At 44.0% G+C, this 25,573-nt stretch overlaps 1 protein-coding gene across 3 annotated transcripts in view; it reads right to left on the reverse strand.

The window, feature by feature from the left end:
- prkx (protein kinase X-linked) overlaps positions 1-25,573 on the reverse strand; it is a 97,761-nt gene that overhangs the window by 26,019 nt on the left and 46,169 nt on the right. For all 3 annotated transcript variants that reach the window (XM_033023359.1, XM_033023357.1, XM_033023356.1), the window contains exons 4-5: positions 15,056-15,175; positions 3,574-3,669 (exon numbers count right to left, since the gene is read on the reverse strand). In XM_033023359.1, the coding sequence (XP_032879250.1) occupies positions 3,574-3,669; positions 15,056-15,175 (216 nt within the window). The remainder of the gene's footprint in view (positions 1-3,573; positions 3,670-15,055; positions 15,176-25,573) is intronic.

Here is a 25,573-nt window from a genome sequence, read left to right on the forward strand (position 1 = left end):
AGAGCAGTTGGGGGTTAAGTCAGAGAATGTTATTGAATTGGAAATAATCTGAATTATAGCAGGGTACAATGTCTGAAGACGTACCTACAACAAAGCTGTAAACAATCTGTAATGAATTTGAAAGGATCATTTTTCCAAGGAGCGCAAGAGTCCGAGGCATGACATTAAAGGTACTCAAAACATAGATAGGCAAATATGTTTTGCTGTTATCTCTTCTCAATTCTACATTAGGCATGGTAGAGCAGTACCAAACTAGAGGGCATAGGTTTAAGATAGAGGCAGAAAGATTTTAAAAAGATCAGAGGCACATGTTCTTTGCACGGAGACTATATACAGTGCCCTCCATGTTTGGGACAAAGCTCCATAATTTATTTATTTGCCTCTGTACTCCACAATTTGAAATTTGTAATAGAAAAGAAATCACATGTGGTTAAAGGGCACATTGTCAGATTTTAATAAAGGCCATTTTGGTTTCACCATGCAGAAATTACAGCAGTGTTTATACATAGTCCCCCCGCCCCCATTTCAGGGCATCATAATGTTTGGGCCAGTAAATGAAAGTAGTCATGTTTAGTATTTTGTTGCATAACCTTTGCATGCAATGACAGCTCGAAGTCTGTGATTTATGGACATCACCAGTTGCTTGATGTCTTCTCTGGTGATGCTCTTGCAACCATCTGTAATTAATGCTATCTTGGGGGCTACTCTCCTTCAGTTTTCTATTCAGCATATAAAAGGCATGCTCAATCGGGTTCAGATCAGGTGATTGACTTGGCCACTCAAGAATTGACAATTTTTTAGCTTTGGAAAAACTCCTTTGTTGCTTCAGTAGTATGTTTGGGATCATTGTCTTGCTGTAGAATGAACCGCCAGCCGATGAGTTTTGAGGCATTTGTTTGAACTTGAGCAGATAGGATGTGTCAATACAATTCTGAATTCATTATGATGCTGCCATCAGCAGTTGTATCATCAATGACGATAAGTGAGCCAATACCTTCAGCAGCCATAACGCCCCCACCACCAAGTTTCACAAATGAGGTGGTATGCTTTGGATCTTGGGCAGTTCCTCCTCTCCTCCATACTTTGCTCTTGCCATCACTCTGAATTGAATTGAATTGAATTGAATCCTTTATTTGTCATTCAGACCTTTCGGTCTGAACAAAATGTTGTTGCCTGCAGCCATACATGTAATAATAACAACACACAATAAACACAAATTAACATCCACCACAGTGAGTTCACCAAGCACCTCCTCACTGTGATGGAGGCAAAAGTCTTAGAGTTACTGTCTCTTCCCTCCTCTTCTCCCTCTGCGCTGAGGCGATACCCCACCGGGCGATGGTAAGTCAGTCCCGCGGTTCAAGCTCCGCGGCCCGGGGGTGGTCGAAGCTGCCGCCCTCCAGTCCAGCAGACGCAGCTGTTGCCACGAGAGCTCCGTAAAACAGGCACCAGCCTGTGACCCGCGAGCTCCCGACGATGTCGTCCACTGGCCCGCGGCCGAGCCCCGGATTCAGGTCGCCGCCGCCATAACGCCGCCTCAGCCACCGGAGCACCGTCTCCGCCCCGCACCGGGCCGCCCACACGAGAGCATCTCAGCCCTGCACCGGGCCGCCCACACGGGAGTGTCTCAGCCCCGCACCGGGCCGCCCACACGGGAGCGCATTCCAGCCGAGAGCCGGGCCGCCCACACGGGAGCGCATTCCAGCCGGTAGCCGGGCCGCCCACACAGGAGTGTCTCAGCCCCGCGCCGTCCGCCCTCACAGGAGCGCCGAGTCGTGCCGCTGCCCGAACGTTGCCGCAGCTCGAAGACGGCCAGCCTCGCGTTGGTGAGTCCTGGCTGGCTCTACCTCCGGAGCCTCGAGGTCGGTCGCAGGTTGGAGGTCGCCAGCTCCGCCATTAGGCCTCAGCTCAGGCGGGGGAAGAGAAGGGGGATACGACAAAAAAGTCGCATTCCCCCGAAGGGAGAGACAGAAAGCCCTGTTTCAGCACCCCCCCCCCCCACACACACATAACACCACCTAATAACCAAAACTTTAACAGAACTAGACAAAAAAAAAAAAAAAAAAAAGCAAAAACAGACAGACTGCAGGCGAGCCGCAGCCGTTTTACAGCGCCGCCACTTCCGGAATATGTCTGATATGTTAATCTTCATCTCATCTGTTCACAAGACCTTTTTCCAGAACTGTGGTTGCTCTTTTAAGTACTTCTTGACAAACTGTAACCTGGCCATCCTATTTTTGCAGCTAACCAGTGGTTTGCATCTTGCAGTGTAGCTTCTGTATTTCCGTTCATGGTTAAGTCTTTTGCAGACAGTGGTCATTGACAAATCCACACCTGACTCCTGAAGAGTGCTTCTGATCTGTCGGACAGGTGTTTGGGGTTTTTTCTTTATTATAGAAGGAATTATTCTGTTATCAGCTGTGGAGGTCTTCCTTGGCCTGCCAGTCCCTTTGCGATTAGTAAGCTCACCAGTGCTATCTTTCTTCTTAATGTTCCAAATAGTTGATTTTGGTAAGCCTGCGGTTTGGCCGATGTCTCTAACAGTTTTATTCCTGTTTCTCAGTCTCATAATGGATTCTTTTACTTACATTGGCACAACTTTGGTCCTCATGTTGATAAACAGCATTAAATTTCTCCAAAGGTGATGGAAAGACTGGAGGAAAGACTAAGTGCTGTGAGCTCTCTTATACCTGCGTTAAGGAGGCATTTAAACACACCTGAGCAATTACAAACACCTGTGAAGCCATGTGTTCCAAACATTATGGTGCCCTGAAATGGGGGGACTATGTATAAATACAGCTGTAATTTCTACATGGTGAAACCAAAATGTATAAAAATGGCCTTTAATAAAATCTGACAATGTGCACTTTAACCACGTATGATCTTTTCTATTACAAATCTCAAATTGTGGAGTACAGAGGCAAATAAATAAATGATGGGTCTTTGTCCCAAACATTATGGAGGGCACTGTAGGTTAATAATGCATGACGTATCAGCTACGACTTTCCCCACCTACACCCAAAAGCTCTGGATCTTCTTAGACACAATCTATTGATCAGAATTGACTACATTGAACCACTGAGCATCCACAATTCTCAACATTAGATAAGCTTTACAGTCTTGAGTACAAATGTTTTTCCATCAGCATTTTTCCAATTGTAGGATATAACGCTTGAAAAACTGTGTCTTTCAATTTTTCTCCTTTTTGTTATTTTTGAGTACCTCACTGGTCGTCTCCTCATTCCTAGGATCAATCTAATGAACTGTTACATGCAATTTAATACAAGCACTCTGTCTTGCCCTCCACATTGGGATATATAACTAATTAAAGTTAATATAAACTTTTAACAGTAAGATCTGCCCCTCAGAATGAAATGAAAAATAATGTCAAAGCAATACATGGCAATTATCCATGAAACTTCTTCAGGCAAAGCTCCAATCAAAATAGTGGAGGGGAAATTCTGAGTTAACTGCTGCATGTTATCACAAACTCTTCAGATGTTTAAGAGTAGCCTTTCCAATTCATAATTAACTCACAATCTCCCAATTATCAGCAGTTTGGATCAAACTTACTTCACATAGAAATCGAGATGTTTTGGGAACTCCAATTTTCCAGCAAGAATCTTTTGATAAATTCCAAAGGGATTGTCATCAAAAAATGGGGGGTAACTGTAAAAAGAAAAATCAGTGGATGAAAAATTAAATCTCTTCAGTATTAGATACAGTGTCAGATAAAGTAGTACACTATATATTTGGAAATGGTCTACAACAGCATAAATAAACATCCACTCTATTGTACATGATGTCCCCCTGCCACCCTCCCCCACCATTCTACCTCAATGGAAAACCAATGTAATAGTATTATTTTTTCTTGTAAAAGTGACCACTGTTCATACTTCCTTCCAGCTGCTTGATAAGATACCTTTTACATATTGGTGCTAGGACTTTTATAGGATATAAAATATCTTCCCCCTTTCTATGCTGGTTGCAGATCCACAGATTATGATACGCTTAAAGCCCTTCACTGTACCTTGGTACACGTGACAATAAACTAAACTGAACTAATAATGGGGATATCTCAATCCAGTTGGTGGGCAGAAGGCTTCCCAATAACCCTTTCTGGCTTAAGCCCTCCCTTCACCACCTCCAGTTTAAATTCCATTTGGAATATTTTGGAGGACCAAGAACCAAGGCTACAGAACCAAATTGTCATTCATATGAAAGACAATATTATTCAAAAGATACAAGGTAATTAAAGAAACCCCTTGACCTCTTGATGCTTGAAGGGGATTTGGTTTACAAAGGGAAAATGTATCAATGGTGGAGGGAGTTAAGGCACACCTTAGACATAAAAGGAGAGGTCAAATCATACTTATAATTGTGTAAACGATAGTACATATTGAAGCCAAGACACAACGGGTTTAACACACAAGTTCCTTTGCATATTATTTGTTCTGGGGGATTCATGCATACACTGTATGCAAAACAAATTATTATTCAACCTTGACATTCTGCACCTTTAAACTTCTTAAAAAGCTGTCAAGCAAACCTAAGCACTTCATTTTACATTACAAGAACTTACAAAATGTGCACTGCCTCAGTAAAAACCTGTACAGGTACACAGTGCAAATGGTACATTCATTTTAAATGACAATTCCACATTCACTACCGAAATGAAACTCACAAAGATTTTTAAAAAATGTAGCCTTTGAGAGTTTGAAAGCAAAAAAAAAAAATTCCAATGATTTTATCCTCTTTGATAGTAAAATCAAGGAAACGTTATAGCTACCATAAAACGAACTGAAAGTTTGTTTAGTTTAGTTTAATGTTAGAGATACAGTGCGGAAACAGGCCCTTCGCCCTCCGAGCCCACACCGACTAGCGATCCTCGCACATTAACATTACCCTACACACACACGAGGGATAATTTACAATTATACAAAGCAAATTAACCTACAAACATGCACGTCTTTGGAGTGTGAAGAGGAAACCGGAGAGAAAACCCATGCAGGTCATGGCAGAACATACAAACTCCGTACAGACAGCACCCATAGTCAGGATCAAACCAGAGTCTTTGGTGCTGCAAGGTAGTACTTCTACCGCTAGGTACACAAAATTGCTGGGGAAACTCAGCGGGTGCAGCAGCATCTATGGAGCGAAGGAAATAGGCGACGTTTCGGGCCGAAACCCTTCTTCAGACTGATGGGGGGTGGGGAAAGAAAGAAGGAAAAGGGGAGGAGGAGGAGGAGCCCGAGGGCGGGCGGATGGGAGGGTGGGAGGAGACAGCTAGAGGGTTAAGGAAGGGGAGGAGACAGCACGGGCTAGCCAAATTGGGAGAATTCAATGTTAATGCCATAAGGACGCAAGGACCCCAGACGGAATATGAGGTGCTGTTCCTCCAATTTCCGCTGTTGCTCACTCTGGCAATGGAGGAGACCCAGGACAGAGAGGTCGGATTGGGAATGGGAGGGGGAGTTGAAGTGCTGAGCCACTTCAACCCCGAGGTAAGTTTTTAAAACTTAGCTGAGGTCTTTTCTCCGGTCGGGAAACTTGTTTACAGGAGCAAGACCGCTATGGAGAAAATGGTGAAAGGAAGGTCGAGGCGGTCCGCTGCAAAAACAGCTACAGAACACCACGGGAGTGCGGGTAACGGGCGGCCGTTCCTCTCGCCTTCCGAGTCACTGGCGGCACGGCCAGTGGCTTCTGACTTGGTGCCGGTGGAAGACACCATGGCCGGTTAGCCACCATAAAATCGAACAGGCCCATTGACTCTGATGAGTCGGGCCAGGAGGATGGCCCTCCCACGATGGCTGTCCAGGATGGAACGACTCATGGAGAGAATGTTCCATCAAGAAATGCTCGAGGAAGACGAGCTTTATATCCGCGGGTCTCCTCGGGGGCCCGTGGCAGCAGCACCTGTAGAAGGGCTGCATGATACAATACAATACAATACGGGTTTATTCGTCACATTGCACATAAAGTGCAAGTGAAATGAATATGTCAGCAGCGATACAATGAGAAAGAACACACAATACACAATAAAAATTTAACACAAACATCCACCACAGCATTCATCACTGTGGTGGAAGGCACAAAAATTGGCCAGTCCTCCTCCATTTCCCCCCGTGGTCGGGACCAGAGTCCAGACCATAGTCAGCTCTTCCCCACCGGAGACCGCGGCTTCAGGATGGTGTAGGCCGCAGGTCGAAGATTTAAAGTCCCCGCCGCACCGCATGATGTCTCCCTCTTGGAGGAGGTGAGCACATGGAGTCAGTTTTGTTCTGACTTCGAGATCGGAGGTATAGCTGATGAGCATACCTCCAGGCAAGGAGACCAGGAGTTAGGGGTGCCAAACATGGCATCCAAATTTGCCATTCCTGCCGGAACGGGGGAACCACTGAATGATCTGGCCAGGACCATAAATTATATGGTCTCTCATCAATTGCAAGACCTCACCATGGAGGAAACCTCCAAAAAATACCAAACGCCGGCTAATTGCACATCACTCAAAGTCCCAGCTGTGAACCACCCAATCTGGAGGCACTTGGCAGCGGAAATCAGAGTCCAAGAAATAAGGCTCCAGAAGATCCTCAAGCTCCTTGCTTCAGGAATAACAGCTTTTGCCAGGTCGGTGGATGGTGAGGCTCTGTCTGAAGTTCAGCAGGATGCACTTGCCCTCATATGCAATGCACAGTTTGAAATTAACTGTTTGAGGAAGACTGCAATCCGGCCAATGCTCAATCCAAAATTTGCAGCACTATGCAAGACAAGCAGTGTGCAGCCGCTGAATTTGCTGTTCGGGGACGACTTGTCAAAACAGGTCAGAGAATTAGATGATGAGGCAAAAACAGTTGGCCTCATAAGAGCACAGCAAAAATCCTCGCCGGCGGCAGCACCCCTACAAACGGTCGGCTGAATCGGGTTCAGGCCAAGGACCAAGCCGGCCCTTGCCAAGTGTGCGCAGTTGGCGCATGCCAACATTCCCCTCCAGAACACGAGGGCAGAAGTTTCCGCCAACCATGGAGGTAGGTAGCCAGTTACAATCTGGTGGGAGATTATGTTTGTTTTTCAATCAGTGGTGTCGTATAACATCAGACTCGTTTATACTGCACAGTATACTAGGTTTCCAGATTGAATTCATTTTTAAATTATGCCCACCTACACAGCATACACCTAGCCGGACGTTGTCTTTTTCACACCAAGAGTCCTTAGAGGTACAAACTGAAATTGAAACACTAGCTAAAAAAGGGGTAATTGAGAAGTCATTTCATCAATCTCACCAATTTGTCTCTAATCTATTTCCTAGACAAAAGAAGGATGGTGGGTGTCGAATCATTCTTGATCTAACTAGGCTTAACTTCTATGTGCAGTATAAACATTTCAAAATGGAAACGTTTCTTACTGCCAAACAGCTGGTTTCTAAAGGATGCTACATGGCATGCATAGACCTCAAAGATGCATACTATTCGGTACCCATTCATCACAATCATCGGAGATATTTGAAATTTAGCTGGATGAAGCAATTGTGGCAGTTTAAAGCATTGCCTAATGATTTAACTTCGGCTCCTAGGTTATTTACAAAATTGTTAAAACCAGTGTTGGGCCTACTCCGGGCTCAGAATCATATTGTAATGGCCTATTCGGATGATTTCCTAATCATTGGCAAGACTCAGAAATCAGCTGAATTATCTGTTTCAGCTACGAGAGTTTGGGGTTTCTCATCCATCCAGTTAAATCGAAATTGATCCCATCCAGAGTCATTGATTATTTGGGGTTCCCCATTAATTAAACTCAACTGTGACTCTGCCTCCAGGCAAGAGGTCAGAGTTACTCGAAGCCTGTAGCAAACTCGTTGATGAGCAACAATCTTCTATCAACGTGCAAAGGAGCACGCACTTAAAAGGCATGCAGGGCATTTTAATAGACCTATGCGGTTACCAGCTGAAGCCGCTGCAGAATTACAATGGTGGATAGCAAATATTTGGCTTTTCACCGGGAAAATGCGGATTGACAGACATTCAGTTGTTTTACAAACTGATGTTAGTGCTCTAGGAGGGGGAGCTACTGATACCATCTCCAGCTGTGGTGGTAGATGGAATATGCATGAGGCATTACTTCTTCAATCACATGGTATCAACTATTTAGAGTTATTGGGAGCATTATGGCCTAAAAGCATATTGTACTAATATGCATGATTTGCATGTGAAGCTTCAGATTGACAATACTACAGCAGTAGCATATATTAATCACATGGGTGGAATCAAATCGGTATCATGTGATAAGTTGGCTAACCTTATTTGGCACTGGTGTATTACAAGGACATCTGGATTTCACCTATCAACTTACCAGGTAGATTTAACATGGTGGCAGACACCAGATCACGAAAGTTCAATGACAACACAGAATGGATGTTGAATTGTGAAATGTTCAGAGATTGTCATTCGGTATGGTTTACCAGACATTGATTTGTTTGCATGCAGATTGAATCACCAGTTACCAAAGTATGTTTCATGCGAACCAGACCCAGGGGCAGTAGCAGTAGATGCATTCTCGCTACACTGGGGTGGAATGTTTTTATATGCATTTCCCCCATTTTGCCTCATCAGTCGGTGCTTGCTTAAGATCGAGCAGGACTCTGCCTCAGGCATTTTGGTAGTTCCTGACTGGCCTACACAACCATGGTTCCCACTAATTCTAAGATTAAAAACATAGCCTTTTATGGCTATCCCCAAAAGCAGTAGCCTGCTGGTTCATCCTGTAACTGGGGAAAATCATCCACTACATGACCGTATTAATCTGTTGGTTTGCAGATTCTGAGGAGACTGTTCCTGGGGTTCGGACTATCGGGGCATACGGTGGATGTGATTACTGCAGCCTGGAGGGATAGTACTAAAAAACAATATTTCTCATGTCAAGAAATGGGAGATGTTCTGCTTGCAGTCAAACACTTCATATCACACGGCAAGCGTACCTGATGTGTTGGAATTTCTTTCCACATTATATTTTGATGCGCGACTAAGCTACAGTGCCATCAATAGTGCCAGGAGTGCCTTGTCATCCTACCTGTGCCAAGGAGTGGGACAACACTCTGTTGGGTCTCACCCTCTAGTATCTCGGTTCATGAAGGGTATTTTTAACTGAAATCCCCCCAGGCCCTAATACACGGAAATTTGGGATGAGAGCGTGGTTCTCGACCTGCTTCACCAATGGGCTCCAGCAACATCTCTGTCATTGGCCAGACTGACTCTCATGGTGGTCATGCTCATGGCGCTGATTTCAGCGCAACGCGTCCAGACGTTGCAGAAGTTTCGGCTGGACAGGATGCTTTTGTCTGTAAATAGCATAACTTTTTATGTTTATGATTTACTTAAGCAGAGCAGGCCAGGGACGTCAGGGCTTAAACTTAATTTTGTGGCATACCCCATAGACCTTCGCCTCTGTGTCGTCACGCACTTACAGCAGTACATCAAGGTCACCAAGAGCCTCAGAGGCTCCGATTTGGCAGTATTCGTCAGTCATAAAAAGCCTCATAACAAGGTGTCAGTACAGACCATCTCAAGGTGGTTAAAACAGGTTCTGGTTTGTGCTGGAGTGGACACTGATGTGTTTAAATCTCACTCCATCAGGGCGACTTCAACGTCAGCAGCGAGGGCACAGGACGTCCGTCACGACCAAATCCTCGCGGTAGTAGGATGGTCCAGTGAATTGACGTTTGAGAGGTTCTATCACAAACCTCTTGCCTCACCGGGGATATTTGGGCACTCGATTCTAAATTCTGTTTTGTAGCTTCCCCCTGGGACAGAGGGGGTCGCTATTATTTTTTCCTTTTGTTGAATAAAGCATCAACCTGGTTAAGTCTGTATTATGTTGGAATGCTTTATTTGTTATTACTCATCCTGTGTCAACCAAGGCAGTGTGTCGCAGGGATTCGTATCCACGGCATGAAATCACAGAGCTTTCAAGTCTTCACGGAATCACTCACGTGACTCTGAAGTAAAATAGTAAGATTAAACGCGAATTTACCAGTTTGAAGTTTGATCTTTATTTTATGAGGAGTTATGATGAGCGATTACGTGCCCACCGCTCCCAGCCCTCATATCACAAAGGCATCTGGTAGTTTCTAGGTTTCTAATCTTACTATGCTACTTCAATTTCTGTTATCTGTGATTTCACGGCGCTGCTTTGAAGATTGACGCGCATGCGGACTGGCGGGGTTCTTCCCGTAATCCCTCATCGTAACTCCTCATAAAATAAAGATCAAACTTCAAACTGGTAAGTTCTCGTTTAATCTTACTATTTTACTTGCAACAGTCAGTACTATAATTGGGTGCAAATATAGTGCACTGCAGAAGCGAGAGGTGAAAAAAGAAAAATCAGTCACCATTATTTTTTAGGCCTTTCATTTAAACAATCTTGTGCATGCATGTTAGATAAGGATCTATCGATCTGTTAGAAAGCCATCATGCTGAATTATACTAAGCATGTGTAAACGAGTTCCTTAAAAAAACTGACAAGTAGACTGATGTGCAATTAGGGATGTTTTAGCAAGTACTTTGCAGTAATTTAAAAATATATAAACATGAAATGAAGAAAAATGAAGACCCTAAATGGGTTTAAATTATTTTTAAACTTGTCACAGCTGTTTAGTATATTTTTTTATGATTGATACTTAAATTATCATCATCGTAAATATATTTTAACTGAGCCACAGTAAATTATTTTCAGCTTAATGGTAAGAAACACCATCTATCATAGAAACATAGAAAATAGGTGCAAGAGTAGGCTATTCGGCCCTTCGAGCCTGCACCGCCATTCAATATGACCATGACTGATCATCCGAAATCAGTACCCCGTTCCTGCCATCTTCCCGTATACCTTGATTCTGTTAACCCTAAGAGCTATATCTAACTCTCTTGAAAACATCTAGTGAATTGGCCCCCACTGCCTTCTGGGGGCAGAGAATTCCACAGATTCACAACTCTCTGGATGAAAAAGTGTTTCCTCATCTCAGTCCTAAATGATCTACCCCTTATTCTTAAACTGTGACCCCTGTTCTGGACTCCCCCAACATCGGGAACATTTCTCCTGCATCTAGCCTGTCCAATCTCTTAAGAATTTTACATGTTTCTACAAGATGCCCTCTCATCCTTCTAAATTCCAGTTGATCCATTATTTCATCAAATGTCAGTCCCGCCATCCTGGGAATTAACCTGGTGAACTGCACTTCATCAATAGCAAGAAGGTCCTTCCTCAACGGCACACAATACTCCAGGTGTGGTTTCACTAGAGCCCTGTACAATTGCAGTAGGACCTCCTTGCTCCTATAAATAAATCCTCTCGCTATGAAGGCCAACATGCCATTTGCTTTCTTCACTGCCTGCTGTACCTGTATGCTTACTTTCAGTGACTGATGTGCAAGGACACCCAGGTATCGTTGCACTTCCCCTTTTGCTAATCTGACACTATTCAGATAATAATTAGCTTTCTTGTTCTTGCCACCAAAGTGGATAACCTCACATTTATCCAACATACTGCATCTGCCATGCATCTGCCCACTCACCAAACCTATCCAAGTCACCCTGCATCCTCAGCATTCTTCTCGCAGCTCACATTGCCACTCAGCTTTGTGTCATCCGCAAACTTGGAGGTTACATTTAATTCCTTTGTCTAAATCATTAATGTATATTGTAAATAACTGGGACCCAGCACTGAGCCTTGCGGCACCCCACTAGTCACTGCCTGCCATTCTGAAAAGGACCAGTTAATTCCTACTCTTTGCTTCCTGTCTGTCATTCAGTTCTCTATCCATGTCAATACCCTAACCCCGAAATAATGTGCTCTAATTTTGCACACTAATTTCTTGCGTGGGCCCTTGTCAAAGGCTTTTTGAAAGTCCAGATACACCACATCCACTGGCTCTCCCTTATCCATTCTACTTGTTACATCCTCAAAAAATTCCATATAAGATTAGTCAAGCATGATTTCCCCTTCTTAAATCCATTCTGACTTTGACCGATCCTGTCACTGCTTTCAAAATGTACTGCTATTACATCTTTAATAATCGACTCAAGCATCTTCCCCACTACCGATATCAGGCGAACTATAATTCCGTTTTCTTTCTCCCTCCTTTCTTAAAAAGAGGGGTTATATTAGCTACCCTCCAGTCCACAGGAACTGACCCAGAGTCTATAGAACATTATCATTACAATAAAATAGCACCAAATGTTGTTTGCAAATTAAGACAAGAACATCAATGAAGCAGAGGAACTGAAGTGTCTCAAGAAAGCATTTGAACTTGCAATAAAACTTACATTTGAACAGAACAACAGGCAGCCAACCATGTCATCTCTGGGTGCCCGCTCTACCACCCACCAAATGGAGCCCAGGGCCTGGCAGACATTGACGCAGAGACAACAACCTGGCTGCTCAACACCCGGCTTGAGATCTAACTATTCCTTTGGTTTATGGTTCTGGAGAAGACCCAAAGGAATGGAAAAATACCAATATTTCAGAAAGGAGCAAGAAACTAAGGTACTATATGTTATTTAATCCAACATCTTGTTATCAGCAAAATTCCAGAATCCATTATTGAGAGAGTAATGTGCAGGGTGTTAAGAAAATCAAGCAGGAATAAATGTGAAAAGGAAGTCATTATGGACAAATCTACTAGAATCTGATGGAGCTAACAAGAAGAATGAAAAGTGATATGTTAGAAATGTAAGATTCTGAGAGGGATTAACAGGGTGGATGGTGAGAGGATGTTTCTCTGACCGAGTGTTCTTGAAGTAGGGCAAATGGTTTCAAAATAAGGAGTTACCCATTTCAGATGTAGATGAGGAGGAATTTCTTAAGGCTCAGGAATCTTTGGAACTCTATCCAGATTTAGATTAGTTTTGTTGTCACATACATGAGGGTGCAATTAAACTACTTGTCATCATGAAACTTGCAGTACACAGGATAATAATAGATACAATAATGAATGCAAATCAACATGATGGTGCAAAGATTGTAATGCAATCTGAAGCAGTGCAAATAAATTGGAGTGCAAATAACGGAATAACCGAGGGAGGGAGAATAAGAGAATTTTCAGGAAGGGGGTGTGAAAGAGGTAGGGAATAAGCTGTTCTTATGTCTGGATTTCCAGGTTTTCAAGCTTCTATATTGTCTTCCAGAAGGTAGAAGAGAGAAAGGGTAATGCTCAGTATGGCAGGCATCCTTGATAATACTTCCAGCCTTTGCGATACAATGCACAATGAGGATTGACTGGATGGAAGGAAGTGACGAGACTGTGATAGACTGGGCAGTGCTCATTCATTCTCAGCAAGCTCAGTCAAGAGCAGAGCAATTCCTATACCAGAGAATTGTAGTGTAGGAGATGGCGGCGCTATCTTAGCAGCTGCGGCTCGCCTGCAGTCCGTCTGTTTTGTTTTTTTGTTCTTTTGTCCTGTTTTAGTTAATCTTTGGTTTATTAGGATGTGTATGTGTGTGGGTGGGGGGGGGAGAAACATGTTTTTGGTCTCTTCCTTCGGGGGGGATGCAACTTTTCTTGTCGTATCCCCCCGTCTCCGTCGAGGCCTAATAGTGGAGCTGGCGGCCGTGGAGCTGGGGCAGCGTTCCAGCGGCAGCGGTCCGACTCCGGAGCTGCGGTGTTCCGACAGCAGCGGAGATCCGGCCTAGGAGCTGGGGCAGCGGCAGCGGCCACCCGGCCTCGGAGCTGGGGCAGCGGCAGCGGCGACCCGGCCTCGGAGGTGGGGCAGTGTTCCGGCTGCAGCGGCCACCCGACCTGACCGCGGGCCCAGTGTCGGGAGCTCGCAGGTCACAGGTTGCGGACCTGTTCTCCGGAGCTCCCGCAACAATAGCTGCGTCCGCTGGACTGGAGGGCCGCAGCTTCGACCACCCCGGGCCGCGGAGTTGAACCGGCCCGTTCGCGGAGCTCGGATTCAGCCGCGGGACTGACATTACTTACCATCGTCCGGCGGGGTCACAGCATCTGAAGCCTGGATCGCCTCGGCGCAGAGGGAGAATAAGAAGGGATGAGACAAAGACTTAAGACTTTTGTCTTCCATCACAGTGAGGAGGTGCCTGGTGAACTCACTGTGGTGGATGTTAATTTGTGTTTATTGTGTGTTTTTGTCATTTTGTACTATATGTAGGACTGCAAGGCAACAAAATTTCGTTCAGACCGCAAGGTCTGAATGACAATAAAGGCTACTTTGACTTTGTGGAGGCAGGGTCATTGAATATACTCAAGGGGGAAATCTATGGACATCTGAATTACAAGGTAGTTGTGGGTTATGGTGAGAGAGCAGAGAAAGTGGTGTTGAGGCCATGATCAGATCAGCCATGTTACAGCAAACTAAAGGATTGAGTGGACTGCTGCTGTCTCTGGTTCTTATGTTTAAACAAAAAATGTGAAGAATGGGGAAAGTATGAGATTGGAAAGAAAACCTTTAGTGGAGATGGAGTTGGCACCATTATTGGAATTTTTCCAGCCTGTTATTTCAGAATTGTATTATTCTCAAACACCACCCGTGTTCAAAATTCAGTAAAGGGATCACTAGTTTCCCATCTCGCCTTCATCCGTGATGTTCTGCAGAGCATGGGGTGGTTGGCTAGTGTACTCCCTACCACAGGATATTGGCAAAGCCTGGATTCAGTGTCGTGTCTGGATATATATACAATAAAACGCATACATTTTTCAATAGTTACTTCTTTCACAATGCCAAAAGGTTAAATGAATAATGAATAAATAACTGTGCGAATATCCAACAGCAAATGTACCAGCAATCCGCTGCTAAACCACTTTTACACGTTGTTTTATTTCAGAAAGGGGACTTGTAAAATAATTTTAAGATTCTGTTTTTGCCAAACAATAGTTATAAAAGAGCAGGGATGCTAGTAATATTATGGGTAGACACAAAATGCTGGAGTAACACAGCGGGTCAGGCAGCATCTCCGGAGAGAAAGAATGGGTGACGTTTCGGGTCGAGACCCTTCTTCAGTAATATTATGCAAGGTTATAGAAGTCAGCTGAAAACTCTCCACAAAGACCTACCCTGAAAGCATTTCAAACATCAGCACGCCTAATGCCCACCAGTCCACAGCTCTTCCATGACCTTTACTCTGGATGACTTCTGGTGCAAGGTATTCTGGAGTTCCACAGAGAGTCCAAGTTCTAGAAAAGAGCAAATAAAAGTTATTTTGTTGAGAGAATCTGAGTAAATATGGTAATGGATTAGCCAGTAATAATGATCAAAAATTGACTTTTTAATACATTTAATGAAGAGCATATTTAAAAAAAGGAACTAGAGCTGCAGTCTCAAATCAATAATTTATAAAATTAATGCAGCAATGGGATTCAAAACATCCTAATTTGACGACTTTATAACACAGGCAATAAATGCATTTGCGCATGCTTAGAGGCTGATCTCCAGGCTATCATTGATTTGTTCATTGATGCAGCCAGACCTTTCATATAACACCTGCAAAACAATGGACTTCTCTTAACCTGCGCCCTCTATGTAATATTGTCCTCCAACAATGACGGTGCATGGAGATACCCTAGAAAAGGCGAGCCGCTCCTTTTTCAAGAACCATTTCTCAGCCCAGACAAGGACTTGGATGAAATTCACCAGCGACTTCACAGTTCAAGCATGGCCTTCGCTTGATTGAAGAAAAGGATGTTTAAGGATCAAGATCTGATACAAAACACAAGGGCAACCCAGCGCAGTGATCCCTGCCCTCCTATATGCTTCTGAGAGTTGGACTACCGACTTCATTAAACTCAAAGTATTAGAAAAATACCACTAATGTGATGGCTGCAAATCCCTCCAATTCTACTGGATGGTTAATAAATCAGCATCCATTTCCTTTCTCAGGTCAATATCCCCAGCTTTAAGACTCCAATTTTCATTTGGTTCCACTGGAGAGGACAAATCAATTGTACAACTGGCACCAGACTCCTGTGGATTACTAGGTGGACAAATTGAAAGATTCAAACTTATTCAATACAATACAATATTTATTCCATGTCATTTGAACCTCAGTGAGGCTCAAACAAAACTCTGTTTCTACAGCCATACAAACCAAACAATTCCTACAAGACACACAAACAATTCAATTCACACAAACATCCATCACAGTGAATCTCCTCCTCACTGTGATGGAAGACTAGTCTTTTCTCTCCCCTGCATCATTTTTCTCCCGATGTTGAAGCCCCAGGCGGGCGATGGTAAGTCCCACGGCCATTTAAGGCCGCGCCGGGCGATGTACGGCCCCGCTCCGGGTCGTTCCAACCCCGCAACACGGGCTGGTGAAATTGCGTTGCGTGAGCTCCAAAAAGCGGTCTCACACCTGGACCCGTGAGCTCCCGATGTCACAGTCCACCGGCCTGCAGCTGGAGCCTCCGAGCTCCAGAGTCGGGCCGCAGCAGCGAGCCACCACCATTCCCCCACGCTCCGAGGCCGGCCAGCCCCACAATGGTAAGTCCGCAGCTCCACGACTGGAGCCCCCAGGTCATTCCGGTTGGAGGCCGCTCCACGGTGCTAGGCCCAAAACGACAACGGAGACCCGACAGGGAAAAGGTCGGGACTCCCGTGCAGGGAAGAGATTTTAAAAGTTTCCCCCTTCCTCCCCCGCCCCCCACATATACACAGTTAAAAATAGTACAAAAAAACCATGAACAACTACATTTAACTAGACAAAAAATAAAAATAAAAGACAGACAGGCAGTGGGGGCCGCTGCAACGCGAGTCGCGCCGCCACTGAAAGCTTCCTTGAAACAAAAAAAGCAACACTCCTCCTTTCTTCTGAAAATTCCTGGCCCATGACTGCTCAAAGTGTTTGAGCATTGGTGTTGAGAATCAGGAACACACAGATAGCCAACAAAATGGTGGACAGACGGAAACAACCTTCAGCTCTCATCTTATCGGTCACATCTGAACTCACGGATGCAAGTCACCCTAGATCATGAGGGAATGCCTCAGTTCAGTTGGTTACTGCAAGTTATTCCTTATTGAAATCAATTAATGTTTTTTTTTACCAATACCCAAATTTCACTACAACTGAGCATATAACGTTTAAGACTCTGACTACTTGAAGCTGTACTAATCATTGAAGGACGTTTCGCTTAAGGGGGATTTCTTACAATAATTGAGTGTGGCGCTGTGTGCCTTCCTGACCGTAGCTTCATGTGGTTGGTCCAAAACAAGTTGCTGGTGATATTAATACCTAGGAACTTGAAGTGTACTACTATCTCCACTTCAGCACCTTTGATGCATTGGGCGTGTACACCACCTTGCTTCCTGAAATTAATAACTAGTTCCTTAGTCTTGCTGGCATTGAGGCAGAAGTTGTTGATACTATTAAGCTCTCTATCTCCTACCTGTACTCAGTCTCGTCATTGGGATCAATATCTTTGGGGAATACCACTGAATGAACACTCAATTGGTGCAGCTACATAAATATGATGGTTACAAAAGTCGCAATGACTGATTTCAAGATGCCGCAAAGCTACCAAGAACAAGATGTCCAAATGTTCAGAATATCACGGCTGAGTAAAATTTCCTGAAACCCTCTATTCATTTATTTTTTCTCTCTCCCCCCCCCCCCCCCATGTGAGAGATCACCATTATTTTGCAGGAAGTCTCATTATACTTTATTCACAAATAAAAACTATCCTTAAATGAATGCTGTATGATCAATGTAGTACAAATATCTTTGAGGAAAGTCAGTCAGCAATATTTTTTTAATTGTGCACATCGATAATTGTCAAGTTTCGTTGAATGATTTGGCTCCTTCCTGGAAACATGACTGTTTAGTGAAAAGATCAATAATAATTTATGATTTTGCATATGGTACACAATTACAAAAGTTACATTTGGTTGCAATTGCTTGAGAGTTACAAGTAAAACACACACACTACAACATTCCCTTTTCTAAATTTACAGAATTTTACAGCACCGACTTCAGATGCATACATTTTGGCATTTGGAAATAGCTTTTTCTTGAACCATCAGTACTTTCCAGTTATTTATAGATTTTCAACTTTCAAGAATAATAGCTCAAGCAATGGTCAATCGGTTCTGGTTTATGATGAGGAACAGGACAGTGCATGCCTCAGGCGACACCGAAGCACATCAGTTTTATGAGAGCACGAATGTTAATGCAGTGTGCAAAGAAACTAAACAATTCAGATTTTCATTCCTGATTTGACATGCAATAGTAAGAATACAATGTTGCTCATCTGTTAAAGTCATTGAATAACTCCAGCATTATTCTACAGAGCCAACACATGAACTAAGATTCCAGTACCTGTATATGTTTTCCAAGAGGGCAAGAGAATGTTACCAATACGATAAAAAAATTATAATCTGATATAGTTGATGCAATATTAGAGGCAGATATTATTTATCAACTGTCAAGTAAACAAAGCTGAGGATGCTTTAGTACACGTATCATTTTTTTGTCATTTATTTCTGAGGACTATTAAAAAATCTGAACATACTAGAGAACATCTGAGCTCCAAGGAGATCCACTTCTGGGTTTATGGCACTGCAAGTATAATTGTAAATGAATAGATGTCATAGACGAACACGCACCATTATCCATATCTGCTTAGGTACCAAGCAATGTGGTTTTAAAGATCCAGCATGTTTTCAGATATAAATATATGAATAATCAGGCTTTAACAAAGCACAAAACCGTTTGAAGATGTACTCCAAGAGTCGTTTGCCAGCCTATACATGGCCATGACGATGCTCAAGGAGAGGATGCATGTTCAAATCCTTGGTTGGGATTTTGGCAGCAATTTTCAAAATAAAATGTACCATATTGTCTAAAGTAGAAGACAAGAAGTCACACAACATGGGAGGGTTTGTAATTAGGTATGACATCCTCACTGGAGGATTATATCACCATCTGGTGTTAGAATAAGCACAGCACATGTACAAAATTAAGGTCACTTGCAACAATCATAGCGTTGTACAGAAACGGAACGAAATCCACACCATCAGACACTAATCCCAGTTATTCCACATTCCTCACAACCTTCTCCAGATTCGATTACTCGCCAGCAGAACCTATTTTAAAATACAGCAAATTATATTTGCCTTGGCCTGGACAATCTTGTCATGAACCCAGATTGTCACAGAAGGGCAGGCTGCCAAAAATCATTTGCATTTCAGAGCTTTAGATCAAGTCCCATCCTTTCCTTAACATTAAAGAATTATTATAAGTAACTTTGTGGAGTGGAGCGCACACAATAACCTCCATCTTAACACCATAAAAACAAAGGAGATAGTGGTGGACTTCAGGAGGGGGAGGAGGAGGACTCAAGCAACGCCGATCACCATTAAGGGCACTGAGGTGGAGGTGGTCGCTAATCACAGGTACCTTGGGGTGCAGCTTGACAGTGAGCTGAACTGGAAGTGTCATATGGAGGCGGTGTACAGGAAGGGACAAAGCCGACTGTATTTTTTAAGGAGGCTGAGGTCTTTTAATATCTGCCAACCCCTACTGTGCAGTGTCTACCATTCAGTGGTGGCCAGTGCTCTGTTTTTTTGCTGTGGCCTGTTGGGGAGATGGCGCCCGTATAGCGGATAAAAATAGACTGGACAAACTAATCAGGAAGGCCGGCTCAGTGGTCGGGGCTGAGCAACGAACGGTCCAGCAGGTGGCAGAGGCCAGAACTCTAAATAAACTAGGTTCTATAATGACAAACCCCACTCACCCACTACATGCCCTGAAGGTGATCAAGAGCAGCATCTTCAGTCAGAGGCTGATTGCACCAATGTGCAAAACGGAGAGATACAGGAAGTCCTGTTTACCAGCTGCTATAAGACTTTATAATGAGCATAAATAACTGCACTTTTTTTAAATTAATTGTATTTTAACTTGTATTTTAACGTATTTTAACTTGTTATGTATGAAAGCGTGGTGTTATGTTTGTCTTGAAGCTGTCGTGGCACTGTAATTTCCTGAAAAGGATTATTAAAGGAATAATCAATAATCAATCAATCAATCAAGAAGCAACAATGGAGCTTTGTTTCCAAATGTTTTTGCACACAATATACTGATGACAAAGTTTGGGGTGATTTTGATTGTGAAATGGAGAAAGATATTAGAGGGTTTCCTATTAATGTTACAGGTGCAGCTAGTAGAGCTAATACTGCATGCAACGACCTGGATTCAATTCTGACCTGTGCTGCTGTCTGGGCGGTTTGCACGTTTCTCTGTGACATCGTGGGTTTCCTATCACATCCAAAAGATGCGATTGGTGGGTTAATTGGCCACCATATATTGCTCATGCATGCAGTTACACCAAAGTGAAAATGGTTGAGAGCTTCAAGTTCATTGGCATTAATATTACCAATGCTCTGTTGGAGCATCCATGAAGAACCAGCTGGGAACAGACTTTGCGACCTCCCTAATTCACTGTTGCACTGAACACCACAGCCCCACCCAGCTCGGACCTGTCCCGCAAGGAGTGGGTCGCCCTGAACCGGCTCCTTACAGGGGTCGGCCGGTTCAACGCCAACACGCATCGCTGGGGGCTGCGTTCATCAGCAGCCTGTGTGTGGAGCAGACCAGCAAACAGTGCAGCACGTAATTTTCGACTGCGCTGTCCTCCGCCCCCCTGGTAGACCTCACGGCCTTCGACAACAGCACATTGAACAGGCTACAGCGCCTGGAGGGCATTACATAACTTCTGCAGCCTCAAAGGCAAGAAGAACCCACAAAGTTCTTAAAAGATTTTATAGATATGTGAAGATTAAAGATTAGTTAAAACAAATGTAGGTCCCTTGCAGCCAGAAACAGGTGAATTGATCATGGGGTACAAGGACATGGCAGACCAACTGAATAACTACTTTGGTTCTGTCTTCACTAAGGAAGACATAAATAATCTGCCTGAAATAGCAGAGGACCGGGAGTCAAATGAGATGGAGGAACTGAGTGAAATCCAGGTTAGCCGGGAAATAGTTTTAGGTAAATTGAATGGATTAAAGGCCGATAAATCCCCAGGGCCAGATAGGCTGCATCCCAGAATACTTAAGGAAGTAGCCCCAGAAATAGTGGATGCATTAGTGATAATTTTTCAAAACTCTTTAGATTCTGGAGTAGTTCCTGAGGATTGGAGGGTAGCTAATGTAACCCCACTTTTTAAAAAGGGAGGGAGAGAGAAAACGGGGAATTACAGACCAGTTAGTCCAACATCGGTAGTGGAGAAACTGCTAAAATCAGTAATTAAAGATGGAATAGCAGCACATTTGGAAAGTGGTGAAATCATTGGACAAATCAGCATGGATTTATGAAAGGTAAATCATGTCTGACGAATCTTATAGAATTTTTCGAGGATGTAACTAGTAGAGTGGATAAGGGAGAACCAGTGGATGTGTTATATCTGGACTTTCAGAAGGCTTTCGACAAGGTCCCACATAAGAGATTAGTATACAAACTTAAAGCACACGGTATTGGGGGTTCAGTATTGATGTGGATAGAGAACTGGCTGGCATACAGGAAGCAAAGCGTAGGAGTAAACGGATCCTTTTCACAATGGCAGGCAGTTACTAGTGTGGTACCGCAAGGCTCAGTGCTGGGACCCCAGCTATTTACAATATATATTAATGATTTGGACGAGGGAATTGAATGCAACATCTCCAAGTTTGCGGATGACACGAAGCTGGGGGGCAGTGTTAGCTGTGAGGTGGATGCTAGGAGGCTGCAAGGTGACTTGGATAGGCTGGGTGAGTGGGCAAATGCATGGCAGATGCAGTATAATGTGGATAAATGTGAGGTTATCCACTTTGGTGGCAAAAACAGGAAAGTAGACTTTTATTTGAATGGTGGCCGATTAGGAAAAAGGGAGATGCAACGAGACCTGGGTGTCATGGTACACCAGTCATTAAAAGTAGGCATGCAGGTGCAGCAGGCAGTGAAGAAAGTGAATGGTATGTTAGCATTCATAGCAAAAGGATTTGAGTATAGGAGCAGGGAGGTTCTACTGCAGTTGTACAGGGTCTTGGTGAGACCACACCTGGAGTATTGCGTACAGTTTTGGTCTCCTAATCTGAGGAAAGACATTCTTGCTATAGAGGGAGTACAGAGAAGGGTCACCAGACTGATTCCTGGGATGTCAGGACTTTGATATGAAGAAAGACTGGATAGACTCGGCTTGTACTCGCTAGAATTTAGAAGATTGAGGGGGGATCTTATAGAAACTTACAAAATTCTTAAGGGGTTGGACAGGCTAGATGCAGGAAGATTGTTCGCGATGTTGGGGAAGTCCAGAACAAGAGGTCACAGTTTAAGGATAAGGGGGAAATCTTTTAGGACCGAGATGAAGAAAACATATTTCACACAGAGTGGTTAATCTCTGGAATTCTCTGCCACAGAGGGTAGTTGAGGCCAGTTCATTGGCTATATTTAAGAGTGAGTTAGATGTGGCCCTTGAGGCTAAAGGGATCAGGGGGTATGGAGAGAAGGCAGGTACAGAATACTGAGTTGGATGATCAGCCATGATCATATCGAATGGCGGTGCAGGCTCGAAGGGCCGAATGGCCTACTCCTGCACCTATTTTCTATGTTTCTATGAAGGCATTCCAATACTTCAACTTCCTCAGGAGACTGAGGAAATTTTGCATGTCTCGAATGAATCTTACAGATTTCTTTACATGCACTGTAAAAAGCATACTGCTCAATTACATCAGCTTGGTTTGCGAACAGCTCTGCCCAAGACCTCAATAAATTGCACAGAGTTGTAGATGTAGCCCAGTCCATCACAGTGATCAAACTTCCCACCATCGACTCCATCTGTACTTTATGCTGCCTTGAAAAAGTAGCCAACATAATCAAAGACTTGCCCCCAACCCAGTCATTCCTCCATTTCTCATCAAAATGTCTCCATTAAGAAAATCTTCAAAATGGTGCTTTCAGTCGGTGTTGCCAGCATCAGTATTTAATAAGCTTGCTGCCAACGTTGCCTTTTAGTGAGGTATATTCTTCAGTTTGGGTACTAAAGAATCCAGGCACAATGGGTGATAAGTTTTGGTTTCTCTGGTTACCCCCCCCCCCCTCACAGTGTATCTGTTCTTTAGATCACAATTTATTTATTGAGTCTTGGGCTATCGATGTCCGTAGATCTGGGCATTTTTCTACACGAGGCATGATTGTGCGGAGTCCACAAAAGCAATGCATTCACAATTAGCTCCTGAACTTCCTGGTTATTTTCATCAAATCTCTTTTGTTTCCTAATAGAGAGCACGATAGTCTCTTCATGTATGCCGATTATGCTTCAAAGCAGACTGCACACCCCATTTAGACTACACACACCATTAGATGGCAAACATCAGGCTGTTTGAGGTGAACTGACTGTGCACAATCATAGATTTGTTTAGAAGTGCGTTCTTTTGAATTATTTGACAACGATTTTCTTGCAGCAATGTTTCGGTTGCCATTTAGTGCTCATGGAGATGGATGGTACAAGGCAGTGGCTGCCTCGGCAGTCCTCGGGACTGTCCTAGTTTTGTGATGAATGCCCTTGGGTTCCTAGCAGAAATAATGGCATAATCCAGCAGGAATCAATGCCTAGAATTGAGGGTGTTGCCATGAGGCATTGCATAAGTTTTACGGACAAAGAAATGTGCTGTTTATAATGAAGGAGGGTTCTAATCATTTTGTCAGGAGGAAGACTCTGCTGGAATTGCATCTCATATTCTGTTTTCTTTGCTAATCACACCAATCATGTCAACTCTGCCACTGAAATCACAAAGTTATCCAGTCTTTTTCCTATTACATGTCAAGCCAGAGATGGATTGCATTAGAATTTTTATTTGGCCTCATTCATTGAACGAGCAGCATAATCATGCAGCTGGTAGAGCTGCTGACTCATAGCATCAGAGATGTGGGTTCAATCCGGAACTTGGGTACTGTCTGTGTGTAGTATGCACGTTCTCCCTGTGACTGTGCAGGTTCCCTTCAGGTGCTCTGGTTTCCTACCACATTACAAAGACGTGCGGGTTTGTAGGTTACTTGGTCTCTGTAAAGTACTCCTGGTGTGTAGGGCTTGGTGAGAAAATGGAGTAGCATAGAACTAGTGTGAACAGCTGTGTTCAAGAAGGAACTGTAGATGCTGGAAGTTCGAAGGTACACAAAATGCTGGAGAAACTCAGCGGGTGCAGCAGCATCTATGGAGCGAAGGAAATAGGCAACGTTTAGGGCCGAACCCCTTCTTCAGACTGATAGGGGGTGGGGGGGGGGGGGGGGGGGGGGGGGGGGGGAGTAGGAAGGAAAAAGGGAGGAGGAGGAGCCCGAGGGCGGGGGGATGGGAGGAGACAGCTCGAGGGTTTAAGGAAGGGGAGGAGACAGCAAGGGCTAGCAAAACTGGGAGGAATTCAAACGTTCATGCGTTGAACCCCCCCCCCCCCCCCCCCCCCCCCCCCCCCCCCCCCCCCCCATCAGTCTGAAGAAGGGTTTTGGCCCGAAACGTCGCTTATTTCCCTCGCTCCATAGATGCTGCTGCACCCACTGAGTTTCTCCAGCATTTTGTGTACCTTAGTGTGAACAGCTGATTGATGGCCTGTTTGGACTCAGGCTGAAAGACCTGTTCCCATGTTGTATCTCCAAACTAAACATTGCTTCCGCAGTTGGTGCATTACAGTGGGACTGGACATGACAGTCTTTGGAAAAAACAATTTCAAAGGAGCTTGCCATAACTTAAGTCAGTCAGCAGGTGGTGTACTTTACCAATAAGAAAGGATAAAGTCACAATTTCATGCTGGTATTTTGATCTGCTGGGTTGTTGTCCCAATAATCAAAATTCCCAATATTGATTATTATAGTAGATAAATGGAGTATTGAAAAGTACCATTTCATGGTAAAATGCCGAAGGTATAATGAGACAAGTATGATTAGATCATGAAAACAAATTAATAATCAAATGATGCATGTAGAACAGGATAATAGTTTTGTCAGTGCCAAACACAATAAAGTTCAAGTGGAACAGACTTAAGGGCCTGTCCCACTGACGCGACTTTTCAGCAACTGTCTTCGACCTTCAAGCTCGGGGGCACTTGACGGTTAGAACCTTCAGAGGGGTGAACCCTTGAAAAGCGCCTGGACCTGATGGTATACCCGGTCGTGTTCTAAAAACCCGTGCAGACCAACTGGCTGGAGTTTTGATGGACATTTTCAGCCTCTCACTTCTGAGGTCTGAGGTTCCCACATGTTTTAAAAGGTCATCAATAATACCGGTGCCCAAGAAGAGCAAGGTGACGTGCCTCAACGACTATCGACCAGTGGCACTAACGCCTGTGGTGATGAAGTGCTTTGAGAGGCTGATCATGGTGCAAATCAACTCACACCTCGATAAAAACCTGGACCCACTGCAGTTCACTTACCGCCAAAATAGATCAACGGTGGATGCGATCTCACTAGCTCTCCACTCCGCGCTGGACCACTTGGACAACAAAAACTCATATGTCAGGCTGTTATTCCTCGACTACAGCTCGGCATTTAATACCATCATCACCTCCAAGCTGGTTACCAATCTCTCAGGTCTGGGTCTCTGCATATCCCT

The sequence above is a fragment of the Amblyraja radiata genome, chromosome 6 (assembly GCF_010909765.2).
Source record: "Amblyraja radiata isolate CabotCenter1 chromosome 6, sAmbRad1.1.pri, whole genome shotgun sequence".
In the NCBI taxonomy this organism is placed as follows: Eukaryota; Metazoa; Chordata; class Chondrichthyes; order Rajiformes; family Rajidae; genus Amblyraja; species Amblyraja radiata.